Here is a 24,873-nt window from a genome sequence, read left to right as displayed (position 1 = left end):
AGCCATGCAAGTATTTATTTCCCCATCTCCCCGAGTTACACCCTAATGTCCCCATCCTACATGGCTATGTTACCAATTTACCACCACAGATTTTCAAGACACAACCCGAGTTCACCCTCCTACTATCCTAAATCATTTTCGTACATCCAAGATTACAGTCCCGCATCACCTTCCTACAGCTAAGCTTCACTCTCTTACGGTCCCGCATCACCTTCCTATACTCATATTTCATCCTCCTACAATAGTCCCAGATCACCTTCCTACACTCCTATTTCACCCTCCTACAGTAGTCTAGGTCACCTTTCTACACTCCTATTTCACCCTCCTACAGTAATCCCACATCACTTTTTTACATTCCTAGTTCACCTTCTTACAGCCATAGTAGTAGTAGCTAGCCAACCAATTGATTTCTTGTCTCTCTGATTTTTTTTTTCTTAATATGTGACAATTGTTGATTTTTGCAGAAATTGGAATCGTTGTCGAAGTCACAGAGAATACCATAAAAAGCCGTTAAGGATGTACCCTCACGTATTGAAGATTAAACCCAAATTGTATGCATGTGAAGCAGACATTACCAAGATTTGAGTTAAACGATGATGTTCTGCCTGATAAAATGATGTGTGATGCATCGTTTACCAAAAAAAAAAAGATTTGTGATGCATTTGCATACATATATGTTGGCTTGTAGTAAAGAAAAGGTCTGTTGTATTTGGGTTTATGTAAAAATACTCATCATTCATGATTTTGACTGCATTTATGGTATGGGCCGAATAGATAATCAACTGAATATAAAGTAACAACATAAGTAAAACTATGACTTTGTGAAAAAAAAAAAAAAAAAAAAAAAAAAAAAAAAAAGTAAAAAACTACGGACTCTGTTGATCTTTTGTTGTTAACCAACTATTTTTTTCATATTCCCAAAACAAAATTTTCCGGTTTAAATCGGTTATTTCCGGTTTGAATCGCTGTAATTTGTTTCCGGAACACGAACTCTACAATGGCGAAATGCAGACTAGAGTGTCATCGGCTTTCATCTCTAGAGCTCTTTCATCGTCATCTAACCTCAATGAGCTTCGTCGAATTCACGCCCTTGTGATCTCTCTTGGTCTTGACGGCTCCGACTTCTTCTCCGGCAAGCTTATCGACAAGTACTCTCACTTTCGTGCTCCCGCCTCTTCCCTCTCTGTTTTCCGACGAGTTTCTCCGGCCAAAAATGTTTATATTTGGAATTCCATCATCAGAGCGTTTTCTAAGAATGGTTGGTTCCCTAAAGCCCTCGAGTTTTACGGGAAACTCCGGGAATCCAAGGTTTCGCCTGATAAGTACACGTTTCCTTCGGTTATCAAAGCCTGTGCGGGATTGTTCGATGCGGAGATGGGAGATTTGGTTTATAAGCAGATATTGGAAATGGGTTTTGAATCGGATTTATATGTAGGCAATGCACTTGTAGATATGTATTCGAGAATGGGATTGTTAAGTAGAGCACGACAAGTGTTCGACGAAATGCCTGTGAGAGATCTCGTGTCCTGGAACAGTTTAATTTCTGGGTATAGTTCCCATGGTTACTATGAGGAAGCTTTGGAAATTTATCATGAGTTGAGGAATTCTTGGATTGTACCAGATTCCTTCACGGTTTCAAGTGTTTTGCCTGCCTTTGCGAATTTGCTGGTTGTCAAACAAGGACAGGGACTTCATGGTTTTACTCTGAAGTCAGGTGTTAATTCTGTTTCGGTGGTTAACAATGGACTACTTGCAATGTACTTGAAATTTAGCAGACCAACAGATGCAAGACGAGTTTTTGATGAGATGGTCGTTCGAGATTCTGTTACTTACAATACTATGATCTGCGGATATCTCAAGCTAGAGATGGTTGAAGAATCTGTGAAGATGTTTTTGGAAAACTTAGATCAGTTCAAGCCAGATATCTTAACTGTTACTTCTGTTCTCTGTGCCTGCGGACACTTACGGGACTTGAGCTTGGCAAAGTACATTTACAACTATATGCTGAGAGCGGGATTTGTTCTTGAATCTACTGTTAAAAACATTCTAATTGATGTGTATGCAAAGTGTGGTGACATGATCACTGCAAGAGATGTTTTCAACAGCATGGAATGCAAGGATACTGTTTCCTGGAACTCGATAATCAGTGGATATATACAAAGCGGAGATCTTATGGAAGCCATGAAACTCTTCAAGATGATGATGATCATGGAAGAGCAGGCTGATCACATCACTTATTTGATGCTTATATCTCTCTCCACGCGTCTAGCAGACTTGAAATTTGGGAAAGGGCTACACTCGAATGGGATAAAATCTGGAATTTATATCGATCTTTCTGTTAGTAATGCTTTGATTGATATGTATGCAAAGTGCGGGGAAGTAGGAGATTCTCTGAAGATATTCAATAGTATGGGAACTCTGGATACGGTAACATGGAACACGGTTATTTCAGCATGTGTTCGTTTTGGGGATTTCGCAACCGGTTTGCAGGTAACTACTCAAATGAGAAAGAACAAAGTGGTGCCTGATATGGCTACTTTCTTAGTTACATTGCCTATGTGTGCTTCACTTGCTGCAAAACGACTAGGCAAGGAGATCCATTGTTGTCTTTTAAGGTTTGGATATGAATCGGAGTTGCAAATAGGGAATGCACTAATTGAAATGTATTCAAAATGTGGTTGTTTGGAGAGTTCGTTTAGAGTCTTTGAACGTATGAGTAGAAGAGATGTTGTGACATGGACGGGGATGATCTATGCATATGGAATGTATGGTGAAGGTGAGAAAGCTCTTGAATCTTTTGTTGATATGGAAAAATCCGGTATTGTTCCCGATAGTGTTGTCTTCATTGCCCTCATCTATGCTTGCAGCCACTCTGGTCTGGTAGAAAAAGGCTTGGCTTGCTTCGAGAAGATGAAAACTCACTACAAAATTGACCCGATGATTGAACACTATGCGTGTGTGGTCGATTTGCTGTCCCGGTCACAGAAGATTTCAAAAGCCGAAGAATTTATCCAAGCAATGCCAATAGAACCTGATGCAAGCATATGGGCATCTGTGCTAAGAGCTTGTAGAACAAGTGGGGACATGGAGACCGCAGAAAGAGTATCTAGGAGGATCATTGAACTGAATCCGGATGATCCAGGTTACTCGATTCTAGCATCAAACGCATATGCAGCCTTGAGAAAATGGGACAAAGTAAGTCTAATCCGCAAATCCGTGAGAGATAAACACATCAAGAAGAATCCTGGATATAGTTGGATTGAAATCGGTAAAAAAGTTCACGTGTTCTGCTCAGGAGATGATTCAGCTCCTCAGTCGGAAGCCATTCACAAGTCACTAGAGATACTTTACAGTCTGATGGCTAAAGAAGGGTACATTCCCGATTCAAGGGAAGTGTCACAGAATCTAGAGGAAGAAGAAGAGAAGAGACGTTTGATCTGTGGGCACAGCGAGAGACTAGCTATTGCGTTTGGACTGTTGAACACAGAACCAGGGACTCCATTGCAGGTGATGAAGAACCTTCGTGTTTGTAGTGATTGTCATGAAGTCACAAAGTTGATATCGAAGATCGTGGGACGTGAGATATTAGTGCGGGATGCTAATCGATTCCATCTCTTTAAAGATGGCATTTGTAGCTGCAAAGATCGGTGGTGAATAGTTTCTTTGATGTAACTCAAAGCATGGTTTGCGAAAATTTGACTGAAAAAGCACAAGGAAAGCAGTAGAAGAACAGAACAATTAGGAAAGATCTTGAACAAGCTCTGGAAATTTTCCATGGCCTCAATAATGCTCTGAGAATTCTTACGAGAATCGAAAAGTGATTTATGGTCATCCAAAATTATGAATTGCTGGCATCATTAAACTGTGTCTTGGAAAATCTACGCAATTAATTCTCATACCGACAACGCAATCAACAGTGTTCAGATGGTGAACCTCTTATTCTCTTGACCGAATTACAGTAGATGTTGAATTTCCATTAGACTGTAAAAGTTGAATCAATATACACCAAAAAAAAAAAAAACATTTCTCAATCACATGTTCTGCATCAAACACTTTGTTAATTTCGCACACCAAAATGTTCTCGAACCATAAATCTCAAAAGATGTTCGGTCATAATGCTCCAATGACATGGAAGAAGCATTCTCCAAATCTAAAACCATAGTTTACCCTAAGGGGAAACCAAATCGAGATTCCCAATTTGCAAAAGAATATTTTCAGACCGAAGCTCTTATCGTCGCAGAGGTAGCTTCTTAGAAGCTTTCGAGCATTGTGATATCTTGAGGTAGAGTAAATTTACTTGTAGCACCAAATACATTGGCCATCAGAAGCACAGCGGATTGAACAGCAGGAGCAGTTGGTACTAACGATTCCGGGAGAGAAGGAAAGCACTCTGGCTGATTTTGTTTGTTATTGAAGACTGGAGTGTACAGTGCCAAGACAGCCCGGCAGAATATGAATCTGCAGATAAGGGAGACAAAGTCCAAAACCGCAGATATATAAGACAAAAAAGTTCAGAGAGTTCGAGAATCTTTGATAGACAAAACCAACAATATTTCTGGTTCCTAGTTCCTACACGATCTATGTCCAAAAGTGAACCTCCAATCTTGTAATGTTCCATTAGATCAAGTTTTTTCTTTTAACTGATACTACCGTTTTAGGAGATCCTGAAGGTGTCTAAGAACTTGGAAGAGAAACATTTACCTTAGGAGTAGTCGTCTCAAGAAGGGATCTTTTAGTATCTGTGACCAAACTGGGTGAAGGGTATCTGATGTCGCCAATGTCGAAGCCCATTCGTTCATAAACGAAGAAAGAAGCTTCTCGGCCTTAGTTAAGATATCCTGACACATGACAGTAGTAAGCACACAAACAAAAGAAGTGAAGAGAAATAAGTATCAAGCAAGGAATGAAGCTTTATCTCTACCTACCGTTTCCATATCAGAGGCGGAAATCCCACTTAACAAGCAAAACGCTTGGACTGGTGACGTGAGAAAAATGGTGAAAAGGCTACCACTAGGTTGACGAGAGAAATCAGCAGAGATAAGCGGAGGAGTATGTGATGGAGACAGAAGCAATGCAGCTGGTTCTCCTTTCTCCGCTCCACAAATATTCTTCACAGTTTTAAGGAAAGAAATATTCATATGTTCTCAATCTACTAAGAATAAGTATCAAATAAATCTTAACATAGGAAAGATGGAGTTGGGTGTACTTACCTTAAAAACTGTGCTGCTATCACTGTCAATGATAATGAAAAGAGGTTTCCTTGTAAATGGAACTAAATCAGAGGGATAGATGTAGCTTGATCCTGGGGGAAAGACAGTTCAATTATCAGATAAAGTTCACAGAGACTTCAGGAAATAGCAAAATTTTAAATAAACTAGAATGACAGAATTATATGTTGCCATTAGTTGTTTATGAATGTCTGGAAATTTCGGTGTTGTTTTTTTCAGATGTGAAACATATTTAATTGGAATTATCTCAAAGGTCCAATTTTATCAAAGATTTTTCTCTTACAAGTATCCTCCTTCTGCCCTCTAGAAGATATACATGGATCCTAGCTCTACATGCATATCGCCTAATGGATGGTTACATAAAAGTTTCAAGAATTATGGAGTGGATACCTGTGAGCCCATGACTGCCAAAAGACAGACCACATGGGGTACTGACTGCGTCCTCACTGATTTGCCTCAAAGACTGACCAGATGGGGTAATTTGAAGTGATGGGTCTGTCTCTTGTTTGATTGTGTGAGATTCAAAGTCTCTCAAGATATTCTCCTCAACATTGGTTGCACTTCTAGCACTCAAAGGAGATGATGAAATCTGTCCATTCTTGCCTGAATGAAAATGGAAATGTTAGAAAGGAAGGAACTCAATATTCCAAAGAGAACAAGCATAATACCAGACTAAAACTACACACATTACCAGAAGCAGACAGATATAATAAAAGAATGCCATGAGAAGGAAGCTCCTCACAAATAGTGGCCAAAACCTACCAAATAAAAACAGGGTTAACAGAATGATGTTCCATAGAGCCCATAATTCCAGTTAGACAAGTAAAAAAACAAAAATCAACTTACAGCCAAAAAATGTGTTATGGATGGACGATAAAGGACAGCTTTGCGAGGGTTAGGTGGCAAAGTAGGATCATTCATGCTCTGGGAGTTAATACGAGAAACTCCAACGGGAGCATTCAGACCCATTTTTGCACCAGTTGATTGATATAGTGAACCACTCGGTTCCCACTCTAAGCATTGAAGCATCCTAAAAGAATCGAGCGTGAGCTCCGAATACTTGACCTGGTGGAAATCATACAGCAAGATTGCAAATTTTAGAGGGTAAGAATATTAAATAGGCGTTCATACTAAACATAAATAAGTAAAAACATTACCTCGTTATAATAGTAGCTGCTCAAGATTGCATCCGTCAACCTTAAAGATCTACTTGCACGCGGTGTACCAGCATCCAGATTAGGATCCAGTACAAGACTATATCTTAGAGGTCTGATATTCATAAATGCAGTGTCAGATTTCAGAAATCTAACTATTTCCTGCGCCACCACCTTCCATTCTTTAAAATCGGTTTCCTGAAAACATGAAAAGGGGTTTATGTAATAGACAATAGAAAACAGAAGAAAATAAAATCAGCAATCTCAGATATACATATACCAGAAAACAAAAGATAGAGACACGATCTCTGGTAAGGCAACCAAATTGATATCATTCTCCATTCAAAGAACTACACCTACAAACAGTCTATGGCTCGGGGAAAGAAAGTAATCAAGATGGAGAGAATAGGTTATCAGAAAAAAACCTGGAATGTCCTCTTGCATTCATCTATCAACCGTTTAAACTGATCAACAAGTTGATGCACCATCTCACGGCGGCCAAGGACCAAACACACCATAAGAAACCTTGCAAGAAACCGTAGCTGTTTGTTTGCAATATTAAGATCCTGAAACAATCCTTCTTTGAAGTACTCTCTAGTGAGTATTGCTTCGTAGAATACATAAGACTCGGATAAGTAACCGGCATCACTTGTCCGCATATAATGTCCATAGTAAAGCTGTGCAATTCGAGATGCGATCTCTCCAATCTCCCATCTCTTAAGTCCAGCTTCAACAAGCTTCTGCCGATTTTCTTGCTGAAACTTCCATAACTGTGTGTATACTTTGAATACCTTGAAGAAATAGTTTTCATACCTATAAACAGAATTAACAATTCCATGAACCAACAATCGGATTCATTCTTAATCCGATTATAGTTTCCTACCAAAATCAATATCTAGCAACTCTCAAATCAACAATTCTATGTACGTTTTCCTTCAGCCTAAACAAAATTGATAGTCTCCAGGAAAAATTGACAAAATCGAAATTCACCGGTTATCTCAGGGGAATGGGAAGAGTACCTGGTGCGTTCATAGAAGGGCAAGTCTCTGATCTTGGAGAATTTCTTATCGGCTTTGTTAACAAGAGACCAGTAAACTTCACTCAGCGGGATATTATTACCGCTGATTTGCTGCGACATTTCTCAGGTCAAGACGAAAGCGGTCACTCTTCAGAGAGAGAGAGAGAGGGAATCGGAGGACCGTTGATCGGAGTGTTTGGTCGTCGTCGTCGTCTAGATCGGCGAATCCGACTTTTGGATGACTATTGTACCGAGCGGTTTACCAACGAAATTTGTCTAATCGATTTTGGTTTGTTTTTTTTTTTTTAATCTGGGGGAACATTCGGCTGAAATAAATAACCAAAAAAACATCTAAATTTTTTTTGGTGCATTTTATGATTAGGCCTATAAATTTTTGGTCGAAATTATTCTCAGTTTTATAAATAATTTTTGTATTATTCAGAGCATCTCCAAAAGCAATCTCAATACCTCAAATTTGAGGTTTTATCTTTTTTTTTGCATTTTTGTCCTCACATTTATTTATATTTTATAAATAATTTTACTAATTTATTATTTTATCATGTTATTTTTATGTCTTATAAATATAAATTTTATTTTTTAATATAGCTCTTCGATCATATATGAGACCATTACGGAAATACTTAGGGCATCTTCAACCATAACACCATTTTGGTATCAAAATAACATTATATTTGGTGTAGTTTTCACACTAAAAATATAGTAACACAGTGAAAATTACATGAACACATAAATATTACACAAATTAAATTACTACAACAATACTAATACTCACTCATATATCCTTCATCAAATTTCAAACGCGGTCAAATTTTAAACCATTTTTTTGTTTTGGATCTTGTATGTAGAGCTTTTCGGCTTTTTCTATCTACAGAATATTAAAAAATAGAATTTGTTAATTACGTAAAATATATATATATATATAAGTTAATTAGAAAACAAACATACTTATGATATCAAATTCGGACGCACCACTTGGATGCATATTCTCCACTTGGGTGATGCAGTTCTTGAGATTCCTAATAGCATATGTAATGCTATTCATTATATGCTATAAAGATCTTATGTTTCTAATTTCCAAGTCCTCAGGGTTTTTTCGTGCTAGCTTTTCCTTATTCTTTCCCAAAAGTTTCCCACAGATTGGTTATTGCTACCAATTAGATCTTGTGATATTTCTAGATAAATACAATATAACAACTCATTTTCATTTCGATTGAATGATGAGCCTCTACTTTTTTCCATATTTTTTAGTCACAAGAAGAGTTAGTCGAATTGTGATATTATCATTCCTTGAAAATCTATTATATATACACAATGAATGGAAAACCCTAGTTCAAAAGAATGACCACAAACCAATTTCGTAGATTTTCTTATCTAAAATTTTGGATAGGATTTCAACCCAATGGTTGGTGACGGCCTGACGGGTGAGATCTAATGAATGGTGTTGATGAAATTCGCATGATTTGTTTTTAATCTATATCTAGGATAAGTTATAGTTTAGATAAAATTTGAATCCAACGGTTGATGAGGAGTGACATCTAATGAATGGTGTTGATGAATTCGCATGACTTTTTTTTATCTATATCTAGGATAAGTAATAGTTTGGATAAAATTTGAATCCAACGGTTGATGAAGAGTGAGATCTAATGAATGGCGTTGATGAAATTCGCATGATTTTTTTTCTATATCTAGGATAAGTTATAGTTTTGATAAATTTGAATCCAACGGTTGATGAGGAGTAAGATCTAATGAATGGTATAGAATTTAAATTTAGTTTTAGTTTTTTTTTTTTTTTTTTTATATCTTTGGATCGACAAGGCCCGATCCATAGCCAATCCCTACTACGCGGGGTAACGCGACTTAGTGGAGTCGAACTCCGGTGGGGAAGGCGGAGTCAAATGGACTTAACCACTTGACTAAAGGCACATCTCCTTTGTTTATAATTTAATTTAGTTTTAGTTTATAATTTCGTTTGTGTGTTTTTATTATTATTTTGTATAATTTTATTTTATAATATAATATCTTATTAATTAATATTGCTTGTAATATTTTTAATGTATGTTTTATTGTTATTTATGAAAATTTTATGATTTTATTTAACTATAATCAATAGTAAAGACTATTATGTAAAATATAAATTTTTTGAAGTTAAATTTAAGATTTTTTTTTGAAAAACATAACCCTAAACTTCAAATTTAAGGTTCGGCAAAACCTGAAATATAAAGTCCCCTTTGGATCAAAGTCAACAATCCAATTTTATTTGTTAACTTCGAGGTTTATATTATTGTTAATTACACTTCGTTAGTTAGATGGAAGGACTAGTTTGTGAATTTCGTAGTTCAGGGGCAATCATGAAAATAATAGTTATTTTAGGGGCTTTATAGAAATATTCACTTCGTTTCGTGGAGATGAAAATTGGGACTGGCTGTTGATTAAAGTTTCTCAATAGATGAAACAAAAAAAAAAAAAAAAAAAACCAGAGACTTTGCAAATCCGATGACCTTAAAGTCGAGCTTGGTTTTACGGCTTAAACACGATGGATGACAATCGGAGTTCTGAATCAATCAAAAGGTATTATTACTGTTTTTTCTTAAACCCACACACAAAGTTTTGATTTTGAAGCAGTGTTTTTGTTCATATATATATATATATTTAGTGGTTTGTTGTTCTTCGATCTGTCTCTCTATAGGCATGAGATTGAGAAAGATACTATTGCTTCGAGGAAGCTAGAAGATAGTAATGCTAAGTTAATTCAAGATCCTGAGGAAATGGTACTGATACTGACCCCATAATCTTATAATTTCTACTTCTGGAATCAAACTTTAAATTAGCTTTTGAAAATTCAGGCACTTTATGCAAAAGTGAGATCACAAGAAGAGGAAATTCATAGTCTCCAGGAACGAATTGCTGCTGCTTGTTTGAAGGTATATACTACTATAAGAACATCATGCTCATTCATATGACTCTTTCTAAGCAACTTGAAAGTGAAATTGCATCTTTTGGTTACAGGATATGCAGCTTCTCAATGAGAAGTATGGATTAGAGAGAAAATGTGCTGATCTTCGAGTGGTTTGTCTTTTGCTTTTCTATCAAGATTAATTCATGGAATTGAAAGTCTTCACTCTTCATCTTTGGCTTCTGGGTTTGTTTGACTAACAGTTTCTTATTTCCTTAGGCAATTGATGAGAAACAAAATGAATCTGTTACATCTGCGTTGAATGAGTTGGCTCGTAGAAAAGGTGATCTGGAAGAAAATTCGAAGTTGGCACATGATTTAAAGGTAATTGTCTTGCCTCAAAATTATGTAGTAACCTCATTGCCTTTTACGCTTCTGTCTTTGCTTATCTCACTTTCTATGTTTAGGTTACAGAAGACGAGAGGTATATATTCATGACGTCCTTACTTGGTTTATTAGCTGAGTATGGTGTTTGGCCTCGTGTTGCAAATGCTACCGCTATATCCAGCGGCATAAAGGTATTTGCTTTCACTACATCCCTCTTCAAATTTATACACTAGACAATCTCAACATATATATATCATATTTCTTTGTATGCAGCACTTGCATGATCAGTTGCAATGGAAGACTAAAGCTTGCAATGTAAGCTCTCTATCCTGTAGTTTTCCAATCGAACAACCGCTATAAATTCTCAATTTTAGTGTATTTACACACATTTCCTTAGAGTATTGTTGTCTGCATATGTCCTTTGGCTTACTAGAACTCTGCGGGAATGTGAATACTCTTCATGGATTCCTTTCGAACATGTTGTGACGAAATTTTTAAATCACAGGATAGGATTAGAGAATTATCATCTATTGTGGAAAACCAACCGGGAACAGACTTTATTAGTAAAGACAACCATGATCCTAGAAATTCGAAAAGTCAAGCTTCTTATGGATCCACGGTAGTCTCAGCAAGTAATTTGCTAAATTAATTATCATTTGCTCTTAAAGACCTTTTACAAAATGTGTGACATCTTTTCAGAAGAAATCTTACTTTCTGTGTTCATATACTACCCTTGATGCAGGATCGTGGTAATGATTATCAGACCAATGAACAACTTTTGCCACCAATGGAAAATGTTACGAGAAACCCGTATCATAACGTTATGCAAGACACTGAAGGTTTAAGATTTAATAATCAGATAGGCGGTGGATCTCAAGGAATTTTCCAGCAGCCGAAAAGGTACGGTATCATTTCTCAATCCTCTAAAACTTTTCATTGATTTCAGTTTTAACCGATGAAGTTCTTTCACAGTTATGAATGCCTGCTTCATTATGCTCACTTGTAGGGAAAATTTTGGATATCCTCTAAGTAGTGTGGCGGGGAAGGAAATGATTCGAGAAAGAGAAGAAAAAGCTGAGAGTTCTTCCATGTTTGATGCTTATAACGGGAATGAAGAGTTTGCTTCTCATGTTTATGAAGGTTGGAAATTTTTTCTTCTTTTTCTTATAGCCTAGTGGCTATACGTTATAAATCTTGATCTGACACTAAAGTCTTAAACAGAGGGACCAGGAATTGATGGATTTCAGATTATTGGTGATGCAATACCTGGAGAAAAAGTTCTTGGTTGTGGTTTTCCAGTGCGAGGAACCACTCTCTGTATGTTTCAGGTAGAATCTTTGTCAATCTTTTGGTAGTAAGAGTCTTTGAAAAATTTGGACTACTTAAGCAGATGAAAAAATAAGAAATTTCCCGATTTGTTTTTTCTTCTTGAAAAGTGGGTTCGGCATCTTGAAGATGGCACAAGACAATACATCGAGGGTAAGATTTGATTTATTTGCCTTACTGGCTTTTGTCAGCTATTTAAAAACTGGACTATGTTTTAAACATATGCAGGAGCCACCCACCCAGAGTATGTTGTAACTGCGGATGATGTAGATAAACTGATTGCTGTTGAGTGTATTCCAATGGATGATCAAGGTCGTCAGGTAAAATACCGGGATATCTCGGGTACATATAGCGTTTATGAATTAGTTGTCTTAAAAAAAAACTTCTTTTAATTATGCAGGGAGAATTAGTGAGATTGTTTGCTAATGATCAAAACAAGATTAGATGTGGTAATTATTCATCTGAATCTAAACCCCGTCTTTTGTAGATAGCGAAGAGGTCTTTTACTGTCTCTTCTTTACTGAGAATGTTTTTTGCTTATACAGATACAGAGATGCAAGCAGAAATCGACACTTATATATCCAGAGGTCAAGCAAGCTTTAATGTGCAGCTTCTGGTAAGTTTTAAGGTCAGAGTTTGAATCACCCACTATCTCGAGTTTAATCCAATTATGGATTTAACAACCGTTATTTCGCTGTTTTTTTTATTTCGAAAGATGGATTCATCAGAGAGTTGGGAAACCGCAACGGTTATTTTGAAGAGATCTAGTTACCAGATTAAAACGAACACCACAGAAGTGATCTCAGAGAAATACTCAAAGGAACTCCAGGTAAAAAGATTCTTGACATTGTATTTAAGCTTCCCTCATTTGCCTGGTCATAATGTAAAAACTTGTTTGTTTACATGTTTCACCAAAACAAATTGCAGATAAAAGTACCGTGTGGATTCTCAACACAGTTTGTTCTGATAAGTTATGATGGATCTTCACATCCTATAAGCACACTCAATGTCCGGTACATATATGCACCTCTATCTGCAAATACAGTAATTATGTTTCGGTTTCATGGCTTTTTTTATCTTACAAACTCATACCTAAAATCATGATTTTTCTGGTTTTTTACCAGTATGCGTGATACGCTAGTCTTGACGATGAGAATGCTTCAAAGCAAGGTATGTTTTGAGAATTACTGAAACTACTAACCTATAAAATATAAATTAGTTTTATAGTTTCTTAACAATCCTATATCATGAGGCAGGCACTGGACGAACGCAGAAAAGGACGAGTTTAAAGTTAGTGGTGACTGCACAACAGATCCATCCTCGAGTCCTTCAAAATTAAGTTTAATAAAATATTTCTATTTTTATAATTGAGTAATAATTGTTATCGCTATAGTTTTTGTATTATTATTATTTTTGTCGTTTAGGATCTTTGTTTTTCTGAACAACAAAAAGAAATCTTATTGAAATTGACTGTAAAATTCACTCTGTCCTGAAGCTAAAAGCCTCGGAATCTTCTTTCATTTCTTTTTATCTTTTCTTAAATAATAAATATTTAATATTCATTGCTCTTTACTTTCTCTTATGATGTCGATTCTACAAAATGAACAAATACGAGGTAATTTTTAAAAGTTTACAAAGGGTTGCAAAAATAGTTATAAAAGCGACTTGGTACTAATCTCATTAGTTTTTCCGTCTTCGGGTGTAATTTGAATTTGTGACAGAAAAGTTAAGGGTTTATACCTTGAGAGAGCACAAATATTAAAAAAGCAACTGGAAATCTAAGAGAATTATATGTCAAATATTTCTATAAAAATTTAAGAAAATATTTACGTATTTTAATATAGCAAGGAATAGACACTTCAATCACGAAAATAATTAGATTTGGTTAGACTGTCAAGCTAAAGGGGTTATGTTCCAAAACATGAGATAACACAGTAAAATACACCTAACTGTATAGCCAGTTGGCATAACAAAAAAAAAGGGGGAACAACTTTAAGCATGTGCAAATAGATGTGTAATGGAGCAATCATATATAATTGGGTTTTACAGTTATCTAAAACCAACAAGAGAGTGTCATCAAATCAGCTCAACAAGTGATTATGATTAGTAGTTGTTCATAGAATGACCGGATGTCAACTTTACAGTTATATACGATCTCGTAGCCTATTGTTTTTTTTTTTTTTTTTGAACTCGTAGCCTAGTGTTATGATTTGTATAATTGTTTGTTTTAATCACACTTTTAAGATCATTATTATTATTTTCAAATTCTATGTAAATATGTTATTTTGTACGTAGCAAATGGTTGGCGAGTTCACATCAATCGTCCCTTGAACAACTATTTAATTTTTTTATTATAGTTTTCATATATTAAATTTTAAAACTAATGTAAAACTGTATGTATTTGAATCATAGCAATGGAAAACAAAAATGGAAAAATCGTATAGAGCGAATTTTATAGTTGAAATGAATTGAAAATATTCTTCTTGCTATGTTTGATATACGTACGTAGTCGGTAAATGGTACAGTATTTCTGACCACAACTTTTATAGATACGTGCAGGAGTAATTTTGTCATCCACGTGGCCCATGTTATAGTATTCCACCTTCGTCAACACTTCACCAACCATTTTTTTATGCCTTGAAATATACTAAACCCCTCCCCGCTTTTATTTTGTCAACACTAAAACACTACAGTATTATGTTACTTTCTCATTACTCATAATAAAATCAAACAAACAACAAATGAAACCCCAATTAAAAAAAAAAAAAACGAACTTCATTTATTTTACTAAACATTTCTAATATTAATTTATCTCGAAAAGTAGAAAAAGAAAATGGAAGCATAAAGAGAAAGCTACAGAATAAAAAAAAATGAATAAAGCAAATTCTACAACTTTAGTTACATACTAAAAGATTTGATAAAGAAAGAGGAACATTCACTATATAAACATCAAACTTAAAATATCATTCAATTAGTATTATTGTATTAACACCATCATACAAAAGATCTTTATTGATTATCTCCTCTAATAATACAAATTAACTAAAAAAAATAGACACTTACCAGACAAAGCAGACCCCAGAGAAAAAGGAGAGAGACACTTCACCTCCATATTCTTTCATCTTCTTCTTCCTCTCTCTCTCGAACAACAATCAAATAATGGGTTCAACAGGAAACCCTAATCCATGGGGTACATACGATTCATACAGAGACTGTTCTCAAGGAGTATGCAGTGTCTATTGCCCTCAATGGTGTTACGTCATCTTCCCTCCTCCTCCTTCCTTCTACCTCGACGACGAAGACGACTCTTCCTCCTCTGATTTCTCTCCTCTCCTCATCGCTCTTATCGGAATCCTCGCTAGTGCCTTCATCCTCGTCAGCTACTACACTCTCATCTCCAAATACTGCCACCGCCGTCGCCACAACTCCTCCTCCTCCACCTCCGCCGCAGTTATAAACCGAGATCATGGAATCTCATCAGATTACACATGGCAAGAAGCTACGAATCCGAATCCGACGATTGGTGGTGGTGATGGACTCGATGAATCTCTGATTAAATCGATTACTGTTTACAAATACAGAAAGATGGATGGATTTGTTGAATCATCAGATTGTTCTGTTTGTTTAAGCGAGTTTCAAGAAAACGAGAGCTTGAGATTGTTACCTAAATGCAACCACGCGTTTCATGTTCCTTGTATTGATACTTGGTTGAAATCTCACTCTAATTGTCCTCTCTGCCGTGCTTTCATCGCCGGAGTTAACGTCACTTCCTCCGCCGTTGAGATCGTCGCTGTAACTAATCAACCGATCGCTACAGAGAACAACTCGATTTCGATCGGAGATGATTCCGTCGTTATTAACTTAGATCTGGAAAATTCCAGATCTCGAAATGAGACGGTTAACGGCGGATCGACGCCGAAACCGCCGGAGATGCAGGAGTTAAGAGACGGAGAAGAGGAGGTGACTCGGAGATCGGCGACGTTAAACTCAGGCGCCGCTGTGGTATCGATCGCTGATATACTAAGGGAGATTGAAGACGAAGAAGAATCAGCAGGTGTAGGAACTTCTAGGTGGGTAGAAGAAGGGGAAGGAGAGAAGACACCTCCGCCGTCAGGATCGGCGGCTAATCAAACAAACGGAATTTCGAATTTTCTGGTTCGGAGTTCAATGGCGGCGATGAAGAGATCTGGTTACGATAGGGCAAAAAATTACCGTTTACCGAAATAAGTGAAAAATAAAAGAAAAGGAATAATATTTAGGGAATTTGAATTTATTTTTCAAAGTGTCAAAAAAGTGCTGATTGGCTTTTTAAAAAGTTTATGTATTTAGTTTTGGTAATCTTTATTATACCAATCAGAATTAGAGGTGTCAGACGGGCCGGCCCGCGTCCATTTGGGCCGGCCCGCGATAAGCATTTAAGTTTGTGAGACTGCGACGGGATGGCCCGCTAGGATCGCAGGCAAAAATAATATGTCCAGGTCCGCCCCGCTAAGCCCAACGGGTTAGCGGGCCGGCCTGCGGGCTTAGTTTTAATATTTTTAAAATAATTAAAAAAAAATTAATTTTTAAAATTTGAAATTAATAATTTTTTAATTAAAAGAACACTTTTAGTATTAATTTTTTAAAATCATATAATTTTAATACATTAAATTTCATTATATGTTCATATATTTCACATATATATTTTCATAATTATGTAAAAATATTTATTTATTTATATTAATTATTTATTTTTATTAAATATTTGTAGCCTGCGGGCCGACCCGCAAATCCGCGGACAAAACCCGCAAAAACCCGCAATCCGTCTGGGCTTGTCCGCGAGGCCCGCTATTTTATGGACATAAAAAATAATGTCCAAGCCCGCCCCACCGTAGGCTACTTGGACAAAGCCCGCGGGCTATCGGCCCGCTTGACACCTCTAATCAGAATCATTGTCAAACCATTTGAGAAACAGAGTAATCAAAGAGTTTTGAATTTACCGCCCATATATTCTTAGGTGTTTTTTTACTTTCAAATTTAATCTACAATATTTTTCCGTTTTAGTGTTACCACTTCCTATAAAATACCAGTTTTGGTAAGTTTAGGTATATCACCACAATGACATCATGCAGTTTACGACATAATTTCTCCATAATAATTATTAACCTTAAATTATGCAATGCGGTTTTGATGACCATGAGATGCACTCTAATTATTCACGAGATCCATATCTTCATGATGCGAGAGAATGAAATAAGTAAAGTATGAGATTAATCTATGCGCCTAAAACAAGTTTTTGATTACTGAGAATGAGATCATGAGATGTAACCGATATTTGTATGTAGGCAGAAAAAGTTCAAAATAAATATAAGTTCATAATTTTCGCCGATATTAATACTCCTAAAATCAAGGGTTCGTTATACTTATACCTCACTCTCTACTCGACGACTGCTATAAATTAACCTTCTTGAGATCAATGTAACACACAAGTCCACAAAAGTCATTATAAACACTCAAAAACATTTTTTTGTCCTATAAGATGGCTCAAATTAAAAACTCAATTCTTGTAGCTATTATCTTCTTTGGCTTGATGATCATGGGTTCATCGGCTAATCAGATATCTCATTCAAACAACAAAGAGAAAACAAGGCGATGACGATGAAAGAAGAAGATCCACAAGGGTTACATCTCAAAGAATGTATCAATTCGATCAAGAGTGTGGAAGGTTGTTTCGAAACCATTGGTGGCATATTCAAAGGCCATTTTGGTGGCATAAGGCATACTTGTTGCAAAACGCTTAATGGTCTTTCTGATAATTGTTGGCCCACTTTATTTCCCCGGAAAACTCTACCTACGTACCACGATCAAACTAGCATGTCTCTTTAGTGAAATGAACGTCGAGTTATCCAAAAATAAGTACTAAAAATAGTAATATATTATTACTATTTATTTTTAGAGAATAAGATGTGATCAGCCATGTCATGATGTAATGTTTTAATGTTTATTTAGATCAATAAAATATTTTGCTATTTTACACGGATTTGATGACCATGAGATGTTCTCCAATTATTCATGAGATCCAGTTTTGTATAGACTCATAATGTGAGCTAGAGAACAAAAATAAGTAAACAAAACGACTAAAAAAAACAATAACTAATAAGCACGATATGCTTATATTGATTTACTTCAAACTTTATATGGGGTACTTACTTGACGTGATACCAATTCAAACTTCAAAGGACAATAAGCATGCATGATGCGTATTTCTGATTTGCTTTTTACTTGTAAAACTCTATTTCTTCATTTTTTCAAGCACTATAAACATATTACATATCTATCAATTTCGTGTATAAATGTGTATTCGTAAGCCCCATAAACAGATCATGGAGAAGACGCAAAAAGGCTCAGTATCATCGTATCCGATCAAAACCATCGTCGTTTTAGTCCAAGAGAATCGTTCTTTCGACCACACACTTGGCTGGTTCAAAGAGCTAAACCGGGAAATTGATGGAGTCGTCAAATCGGACCTGAAATTCAACCCGGTTTTGTCTTCCGACCAAAATTCTCACAATATCGTCTTCGGTGACCAGTCTCAGTACGTTGACCCGAATCCAGGTCACTCCATTCGGGATATTTACGAACAAGTGTTTGGTAAGCCATGGGATTCGGTTCACCCGGATCCAAACCCGGGTCCAGCTAAAATGTCCGGATTTGCCCAAAACGCCGAACGGAAGATGAAAGGGATGTCATCTGCGGTTATGAACGGATTTAAACCGGATGCTTTGCCGGTTTACAAGGAATTGGTTCAAAAATTCGCCATATGTGATAGGTAAGCCGGTTCACCTGTCTAATTCGGTTTACAGTAAACTGGTTAAATTTTTTGACTTATTTAACATGTTAGACGGTTCGGTTCATCCAACTAAAACCGAATTGGAAATTTGGTTGTCTCACTAAATCCCGTTTATAGCAAATTCCATGTATTGGACAGGTGGTTTGCGTCAGTTCCTGGTGCAACACAGCCAAACCGATTGTTTGTCCACTCAGCAACATCACATGGAACAACGAACAACGAGAGGAAATTACTAATCGAAGGTTTTCCACAAAAGACGATATTCGAGTCACTCGATGAAGCCGGTTTTACCTTTGGGATTTATTACCAATGTTTTCCTACTACTCTCTTTTATAGGTATTTTTCTCTTTTAGTATTATTTACGTTTAATTTACTTTTGCTATATTTATATTTATTAGTATTTTTTGTGTTTTGTTTTTCAGGAATTTGAGAAAACTCAAGTATTTGACACGTTTCCACGACTACGGACTACAATTCAAGAAAGATTGTAAAGAAGGGAAGCTACCGAACTACGTTGTGGTTGAACAACGCTGGTATGATCTATTGTCGAATCCCGCTAACGACGATCATCCATCACATGACGTCTCCGAAGGCCAAAAGCTCGTGAAAGAGGTTTACGAGGCCTTGAGATCGAGTCCTCAATGGAATGAGATTTTATTCATTATAACGTATGACGAACACGGTGGGTTTTACGACCATGTACCTACTCCGGTCGATGGAGTTCCTAATCCGGATGGTATCTTGGGACCTCCACCGTATAATTTTGAGTTTAACCGGCTTGGCGTTAGGGTTCCGGCCTTCTTCATCTCCCCTTGGATTGAGCCTGGAACAAGTAAATATCATTAGTCATGGACATTAATTTGATTTAGTGGTCTCATACTATCTTTTTTTTAACATCTTTAGTGGTTTTATACTAATGTTTGAATTAAATGACAATTTTGGTAAAATGTGTAGTTATTCATGGGCCAAGTGGGCCGTACCCAATGTCACAATACGAGCATTCATCAATTCCTGCAACGGTCAAGAAAATTTTCAAACTCAGAAACTTCTTGACAAAGAGAGATTCATGGGCTGGCACTTTTGAATCTGTTATTACGAGAGACTCACCAAGACAAGATTGCCCTGGTACAATCTTTCATCTCCTAATAAATTCTATCAAAATTTATGATTTTTTTTTGAATAAAAGCTTCATTTTTTTTTTTTTTTAAATAGAAACTTTATCAAATCCGGTCAAAATGAGAACGACGGTGGCAAAAGAAAATGCAGAATTGAGCGACTTTCAAGAAGAACTCGTAATAGTTGCTGCGGGATTAAAAGGAGACTACAAAAACGAAGAATTGATGCACAAGCTATGCAAAGAAACTTGCGTTGCAGACGCTTCCAAATACGTTACGAACGTGTTTGATAAGTTTATAGAAGAGTCTCGAAAGGCAAGAGAAAGGGGATGTGATGAGAACGACATTGTTTATTGCATCGATGATGATGATGATCATGATGTTGTGAAACCACCACCATCACAAACGAAGGCATTACATGTTACTCATAAACCAAAAACCTGATTGTCATGATTAAAGCGTATATATATAAAAAAAAAATTTAATTAGACAAAACTTGTAGTTTTTTTTTTTTTTTTTTGCGTGTGTGGAGTAAGTATTAGTAAGGTTTATCCAACCGCCTCATATTGAATCCAATTTTTATTCTATTGAGCCTAACTGCTGACGTAAAAAGAACAAAAGAAACAAAACTGCTGACGTAAGCCGTATGTAAAATTGTGACTGGACTTGCCAACATAAACGATCTAAAGGGAATGCCTTTGTATTTCTATTCTTATTGTATGGCACGTCACAAAATTGATCGATTACAAGTTACTCCTTCGTCACTACAATGATCGGTAATTAATGGACACTGTTATTTTAGACCAACTCCGTTTCAGGACATTTAAAAAGATTTATCGTGGTACAATAAAAATAGGTTGGTGGACTGTCACAATCACAAGCATAAATACAAATTGTACACTAAAAATTAATCAATACCCCCCCCCCCCCCCTTGAATCGAAGATCATACGAATTCTTGTTTTTTCATTTTTTCCTTTTTTTCACTCGACCACGAATAATATTTTATTTTATGAAAAGGTATCAGTATCACTTGGAAGGAATATGTACTGTTAATAGAAATATTAAATCAAAACGATAATTGTTGTCTTTAATTAATTTTCCAATTATTCGCATATTCTTTGGTTGATATAGAATTATACGCATATTCTCGTTTATATTCTTTGCCGTAACGTGTGTTCTTGTTTGTCTTGACAATTTTCTTCTCATGTTCGCTGCCTGTTTAAAAGTTACAAGTAACTAAAGTCTCATTGTAAATTATATAGCTGCGAGAAAATTGACACTTAAAAAAACAACCATTTACAGTAGCTAACACTACGACAAAATTCTATATAAATTTTATTATAAAAATCAAAATACAAACTAATTAGAAAGAACTACATAGCATGGACTAAAAAAAAAGTGAGAAAATAGTGAATTTATTGACACAAACCAATTTCAACAAAATTAATTAAAAAAAAATGTTGTCGTACGAATATCAACCTTGCCACAAATTATAAATTTCCAGCTTATGGGTGCTGGTAGTTGCATCAATTACTATCCTAATTAACAAATTTAGTAAAGATTTTATTTCCCTCCAACTTTTTTTTGGCATAGTTGACGTTATACCCATGACGACCTGCATACTTATGATTTGCTGTTTACGTCTTCGTCTAAAAACTCTTTCTTCTAATCTTCAATGATCACTACATATATAATTATAACCCCACGAATACTTTCTACTCACAACGTACGTCTAACACTCGAAAAAGAAAAGAAACAGAATGAGCGAGACGACGAAAGGCTCAGGATCGTATCCGATCAAAACCATCGTCGTTTTGGTTCAAGAAAATCGTTCTTTCGACCATGCCCTAGGCTGGTTTAAAGAACTAAACCGGGAAATCGACGGCGTCACGAAATCTGATCCCAAATCCAACACGGTTTCGTCCTCCGACCCAAAGTCTCTTCCTGTAGTCTTCGGGGACCAGTCTCAGTACGTTGACCCGGATCCAGGTCACTCCATTCAGGATATCTACGAACAAGTGTTTGGTAAGCCATGGGATTCAGGTAAACCGGATCCTAACCCGGGTCCAGCTACCATGTCCGGTTTTGCTCAAAACGCCGAGAGAAACAAGAAAGGGATGTCCTCTGCGGTTATGAACGGATTTAAACCGAACGCTTTGCCGGTTTACAAAGAGTTGGTTCAAAATTTCGCCATATGTGACAGGTAAGCGGGTTCGGTTCATCCTGACCTTAATTTAAATTTAGTTGTCCCGGTTCAGAGAAAATTTGGTTCTATCGGCAGGTGGTTTGCGTCGGTTCCAGCGTCGACGCAGCCAAATCGATTGTACGTACACTCAGCAACATCACATGGAGCAACGAGCAACGACAAGAAATTGCTAATCGAAGGGTTTCCACAGAAGACGATATTCGAGTCTCTCCATGAAGCTGGTTTTAGCTTTGGCATTTACTACCAATTCCCTCCTTCTACTCTCTTTTATAGGTATTTTTATTAACTATATATACGTTTTTCCTATTGAAATCTTTTATTCAGATATTAATTTAGTTATCTGTAGCTTTATAAGAATTGTATAAAATTTGTCTCTTTTTGGCCACTTCCGTCTAAAACCTCTATTCTATGGTTTAATTATGGGTGTTTAATCAAGGTTATTCTTTTGTTTTGGATATCTAATAAACAAAATCATTTAAATCAAACTGTAAGACACGTGTCAGTTTAATAAATCTTTTAATAAAAAGGATAAGCATAAAAAAGTATATATATAATTCTATTAATACTTTACTTTTGTAGGAATTTGAGAAAGCTGAAATATTTGACACATTTCCACCAATACGGTATACAATTCAAGAAAGATTGCAAAGAAGGGAAGCTACCGAACTACGTCGTGATCGAACAACGTTGGTTTGATCTATTGTCAATTCCGGCCAATGACGATCACCCCTCTCACGACGTTTCCGAAGGTCAAAAGCTCGTGAAAGAGGTCTACGAGGCATTGAGATCGAGTCCTCAATGGAACGAGATTTTATTCGTTATAACGTATGACGAGCATGGTGGATTTTACGACCATGTACCTACTCCGGTCGACGGAGTTCCTAATCCAGATGGTATTTTGGGACCTCCACCGTATAATTTTGAGTTTAACCGGCTCGGAGTTAGGGTTCCGACTTTCTTCATCTCTCCTTGGATTGAGCCTGGGACAGGTAAAAAATAATTACTAGTCATAGACATTAGTTTAGGTTAGTGGCCTTATATTTTAATCAAGATACTAATGTTTAAACCAAAGTGAATGACAATTTTGGTAAAATGTGTAGTTATTCATGGGCCAAATGGGCCGTTCCCGAGGTCACAGTATGAGCATTCGTCAATTCCCGCAACGGTCAAGAAAATTTTCAAACTCAAAGATTTCTTGACAAAGAGAGATTCATGGGCTGGTACTTTTGAATCTGTTATTGCGAGAGACTCACCAAGACAAGATTGCCCTGGTAATTACATTTTTTTCATCTTCTACTAAAATCTATCAATTTAGGTAGGATAATATCGACTAAACTTCAGTTTTTCTTTAAATAGAAACATTATCAATTCCGGTTAAACTAAGAGGGACATTGGCAAAAGAAAATGCACAATTAAGCGAATTTCAAGAAGAGCTCGTAATAATGGCTGCGGGATTAAAAGGAGACTACAAAAACGAAGAATTAATCCACAAGCTATGTAAAGAAACTTGTGTTGCAGATGCTTCCAAATATGTTACAAATGCGTTTGAGAAGTTTCTAGAAGAGTCAAGAAAGGCAAAAGATAGAGGATGTGATGAGAACGACATCATTTATTGCGTCGATGATGATCATCATCATCATGTTGTGATACCACCACAATCACATTCAGAAGCATCAAATGCTGCTCCTCAACCGAAAACGCAAACGTCTTTTTTCAATAAGTTATTCTCTTGCTTTGTTCGCCATGATTGAAAGAGTATACAAATTTATAAGAATAATTTGTAGTCACTTCACTTGTGTGTGGAATTTATTTAAGACAAAAAAAGGCCATACTGGTCTCTTGTGTATATTTTTTTTTTCGTTGTATAAGAACTTACACAATTATTTGCAGATTTCATCTTCTTATATAAAAATTATATGTTAGATGAGATATACTTTAATTATTGGATTGGTGATTGGGTTGTATCAAAGCCTACAGAGTAAAGTGTCACTAAAGTCACTAACTGCAACTATAATGGGTCCCAAATTTTTCTCGTCTCCACATGTTGTCGCTAAATAAAACAGAACTCTGCATTTTGATTAGATGAGAAGCATAGTAGATTAATAATCGAAAACTTCGGATTCTGATTTTGATTTCGAAACGGAAAGTGGACCAGCGATGAAGTTTCCGTGGTTGGGATTATATAATGGTAATCCAATCCAAGGGCCTCATAGTGAATCACTTGTGAATTGTGATAACAAACGTTTCTTGGTGCACAACTAACACAATATTGGAATTATCCATATGGTCTAAAAAATCAGCAACGTCAAACAATTTAGATTAGACGATTTAATATCTCAAATAGGTGTATGGTAACTCTACATTCACGTAATTCAGTAAAATCAGTGTTTGAAGGCTAATAAAATTAATATGGGTTATAGATTTTGTAATCTGTTTAATTGAGCGGAAGTGGAGCCAACCTAGTGACGAAATAAACAATTAAGCCAGATATTTGTGTGTCATAAATGAAATTACAATTCGTTACACCAAAAAAAAAGAAAGTAATTTACAATTAATATTGGCTTATTCTTGTAGTTTATTATTATACTGTTTTTAAGATCCCAGAGTTTTGTATCTGGAAGCCGAGTGGGCCTTCACAGTCACACGCCTTTAGCCCAAGTACTCGAACAGGTAAACCCAATTAGTAAAACCGGAA

General features: G+C 36.2%; 6 protein-coding genes across 7 annotated transcripts; 5 read left to right on the top strand and 1 right to left on the bottom strand.

Annotated features, from left to right (window-relative positions):
• The first annotated feature begins 899 nt into the window (after positions 1–899).
• LOC9318365 (pentatricopeptide repeat-containing protein At3g03580) lies at positions 900–3,845 on the top strand. Its single transcript, XM_021032192.1, has one exon. It carries the CDS (start codon positions 1,006–1,008, stop codon positions 3,652–3,654), a length of 2,649 nt encoding a protein of 882 aa, XP_020887851.1. The 5' UTR covers positions 900–1,005; the 3' UTR covers positions 3,655–3,845.
• Positions 3,846–3,953: 108 nt separating this feature from the next.
• LOC9320462 (protein SCAI) lies at positions 3,954–7,706 on the bottom strand. Its single transcript, XM_021032193.1, has 10 exons — positions 7,402–7,706; positions 6,808–7,195; positions 6,386–6,580; positions 6,075–6,293; positions 5,920–5,986; positions 5,619–5,831; positions 5,211–5,302; positions 4,926–5,108; positions 4,702–4,838; positions 3,954–4,458 (listed from the first exon to the last, which is right to left on the bottom strand). Exons 1-10 carry the CDS (start codon positions 7,518–7,520, stop codon positions 4,251–4,253), a joined length of 1,821 nt encoding a protein of 606 aa, XP_020887852.1. The 5' UTR covers positions 7,521–7,706; the 3' UTR covers positions 3,954–4,250.
• A 2,093-nt stretch (positions 7,707–9,799) lies between these two features.
• Positions 9,800–13,555, top strand: LOC9320461. Of its 2 annotated transcripts, XM_021033060.1 has the most exons (19): positions 9,800–9,989; positions 10,108–10,189; positions 10,265–10,342; positions 10,428–10,487; positions 10,594–10,698; positions 10,782–10,892; positions 10,975–11,016; positions 11,207–11,320; positions 11,444–11,601; positions 11,708–11,841; positions 11,923–12,029; positions 12,138–12,180; positions 12,256–12,347; positions 12,428–12,476; positions 12,573–12,643; positions 12,743–12,856; positions 12,955–13,040; positions 13,152–13,197; positions 13,284–13,555. In XM_021033060.1, the coding sequence occupies exons 1-19, from the start codon at positions 9,955–9,957 to the stop codon at positions 13,314–13,316; spliced, it is 1,560 nt and encodes a 519-aa protein (XP_020888719.1). In that variant the 5' UTR covers positions 9,800–9,954; the 3' UTR covers positions 13,317–13,555. The 2 variants fall into 2 exon arrangements, with proteins under 2 accessions (XP_020888719.1, XP_020888720.1); XM_021033061.1 differs by lacking the exon at positions 11,207–11,320 and having other exon boundaries at positions 9,852–9,989.
• Positions 13,556–15,069: 1,514 nt separating this feature from the next.
• On the top strand, positions 15,070–16,376 carry LOC9320460 (RING-H2 finger protein ATL51). The gene has a single exon (XM_021033205.1). It carries the CDS (start codon positions 15,187–15,189, stop codon positions 16,252–16,254), a length of 1,068 nt encoding a protein of 355 aa, XP_020888864.1. The 5' UTR covers positions 15,070–15,186; the 3' UTR covers positions 16,255–16,376.
• A 1,971-nt stretch (positions 16,377–18,347) lies between these two features.
• Positions 18,348–20,558, top strand: LOC9320458 (non-specific phospholipase C5). The gene is made up of 5 exons (XM_002884346.2): positions 18,348–18,835; positions 18,995–19,192; positions 19,279–19,688; positions 19,811–19,981; positions 20,069–20,558. The coding sequence occupies exons 1-5, from the start codon at positions 18,360–18,362 to the stop codon at positions 20,413–20,415; spliced, it is 1,602 nt and encodes a 533-aa protein (XP_002884392.2). The 5' UTR covers positions 18,348–18,359; the 3' UTR covers positions 20,416–20,558.
• Positions 20,559–21,576: 1,018 nt separating this feature from the next.
• LOC9320457 (non-specific phospholipase C4) lies at positions 21,577–24,107 on the top strand. Its single transcript, XM_002884345.2, has 5 exons — positions 21,577–22,175; positions 22,254–22,451; positions 22,758–23,167; positions 23,279–23,449; positions 23,535–24,107. The coding sequence occupies exons 1-5, from the start codon at positions 21,733–21,735 to the stop codon at positions 23,927–23,929; spliced, it is 1,617 nt and encodes a 538-aa protein (XP_002884391.1). The 5' UTR covers positions 21,577–21,732; the 3' UTR covers positions 23,930–24,107.
• Positions 24,108–24,873: the final 766 nt, after the last annotated feature.

The sequence above is a fragment of the Arabidopsis lyrata genome (assembly GCF_000004255.2).
Source record: "Arabidopsis lyrata subsp. lyrata unplaced genomic scaffold ARALYscaffold_3, whole genome shotgun sequence".
Taxonomy (NCBI): domain Eukaryota; kingdom Viridiplantae; phylum Streptophyta; class Magnoliopsida; order Brassicales; family Brassicaceae; genus Arabidopsis; species Arabidopsis lyrata.
Note: the sequence above shows the minus strand (reverse complement) of the source record. Positions and strands in the feature narration are given on the sequence as shown.

What these genes read in the sequence shown, in the direction of transcription:
- LOC9320460 (XM_021033205.1), top strand. Translation starts at nt 15,187, where the DNA reads ATGGGTTCAACAGGAAACCCTAATCCATGGGGTACATACGATTCATAC.
- LOC9320458 (XM_002884346.2), top strand. Translation starts at nt 18,360, where the DNA reads ATGTGTATTCGTAAGCCCCATAAACAGATCATGGAGAAGACGCAAAAA. An exon ending in CCTACTACTCTCTTTTATAG is followed by an intron (nt 19,193 to 19,278) that starts GTATTTTTCTCT and finishes TTTGTTTTTCAG; the next exon opens with GAATTTGAGAAAACTCAAGT. An exon ending in ACCAAGACAAGATTGCCCTG is followed by an intron (nt 19,982 to 20,068) that starts GTACAATCTTTC and finishes TTTTTTAAATAG; the next exon opens with AAACTTTATCAAATCCGGTC.
- LOC9318365 (XM_021032192.1), top strand. Translation starts at nt 1,006, where the DNA reads ATGCAGACTAGAGTGTCATCGGCTTTCATCTCTAGAGCTCTTTCATCG.
- LOC9320461 (XM_021033060.1), top strand. Translation starts at nt 9,955, where the DNA reads ATGGATGACAATCGGAGTTCTGAATCAATCAAAAG. An exon ending in TTCAAGATCCTGAGGAAATG is followed by an intron (nt 10,190 to 10,264) that starts GTACTGATACTG and finishes TTGAAAATTCAG; the next exon opens with GCACTTTATGCAAAAGTGAG. An exon ending in TCAAAACAAGATTAGATGTG is followed by an intron (nt 12,477 to 12,572) that starts GTAATTATTCAT and finishes TTGCTTATACAG; the next exon opens with ATACAGAGATGCAAGCAGAA.
- LOC9320462 (XM_021032193.1), bottom strand. Translation starts at nt 7,520, where the DNA reads ATGTCGCAGCAAATCAGCGGTAATAATATCCCGCTGAGTGAAGTTTAC. An exon ending in CCGCCTCTGATATGGAAACG is followed by an intron (nt 4,839 to 4,925) that starts GTAGGTAGAGAT and finishes GTCATGTGTCAG; the next exon opens with GATATCTTAACTAAGGCCGA. An exon ending in TTGAGACGACTACTCCTAAG is followed by an intron (nt 4,459 to 4,701) that starts GTAAATGTTTCT and finishes CCTTATCTGCAG; the next exon opens with ATTCATATTCTGCCGGGCTG.
- LOC9320457 (XM_002884345.2), top strand. Translation starts at nt 21,733, where the DNA reads ATGAGCGAGACGACGAAAGGCTCAGGATCGTATCCGATCAAAACCATC. An exon ending in CCTTCTACTCTCTTTTATAG is followed by an intron (nt 22,452 to 22,757) that starts GTATTTTTATTA and finishes TTACTTTTGTAG; the next exon opens with GAATTTGAGAAAGCTGAAAT. An exon ending in ACCAAGACAAGATTGCCCTG is followed by an intron (nt 23,450 to 23,534) that starts GTAATTACATTT and finishes TTCTTTAAATAG; the next exon opens with AAACATTATCAATTCCGGTT.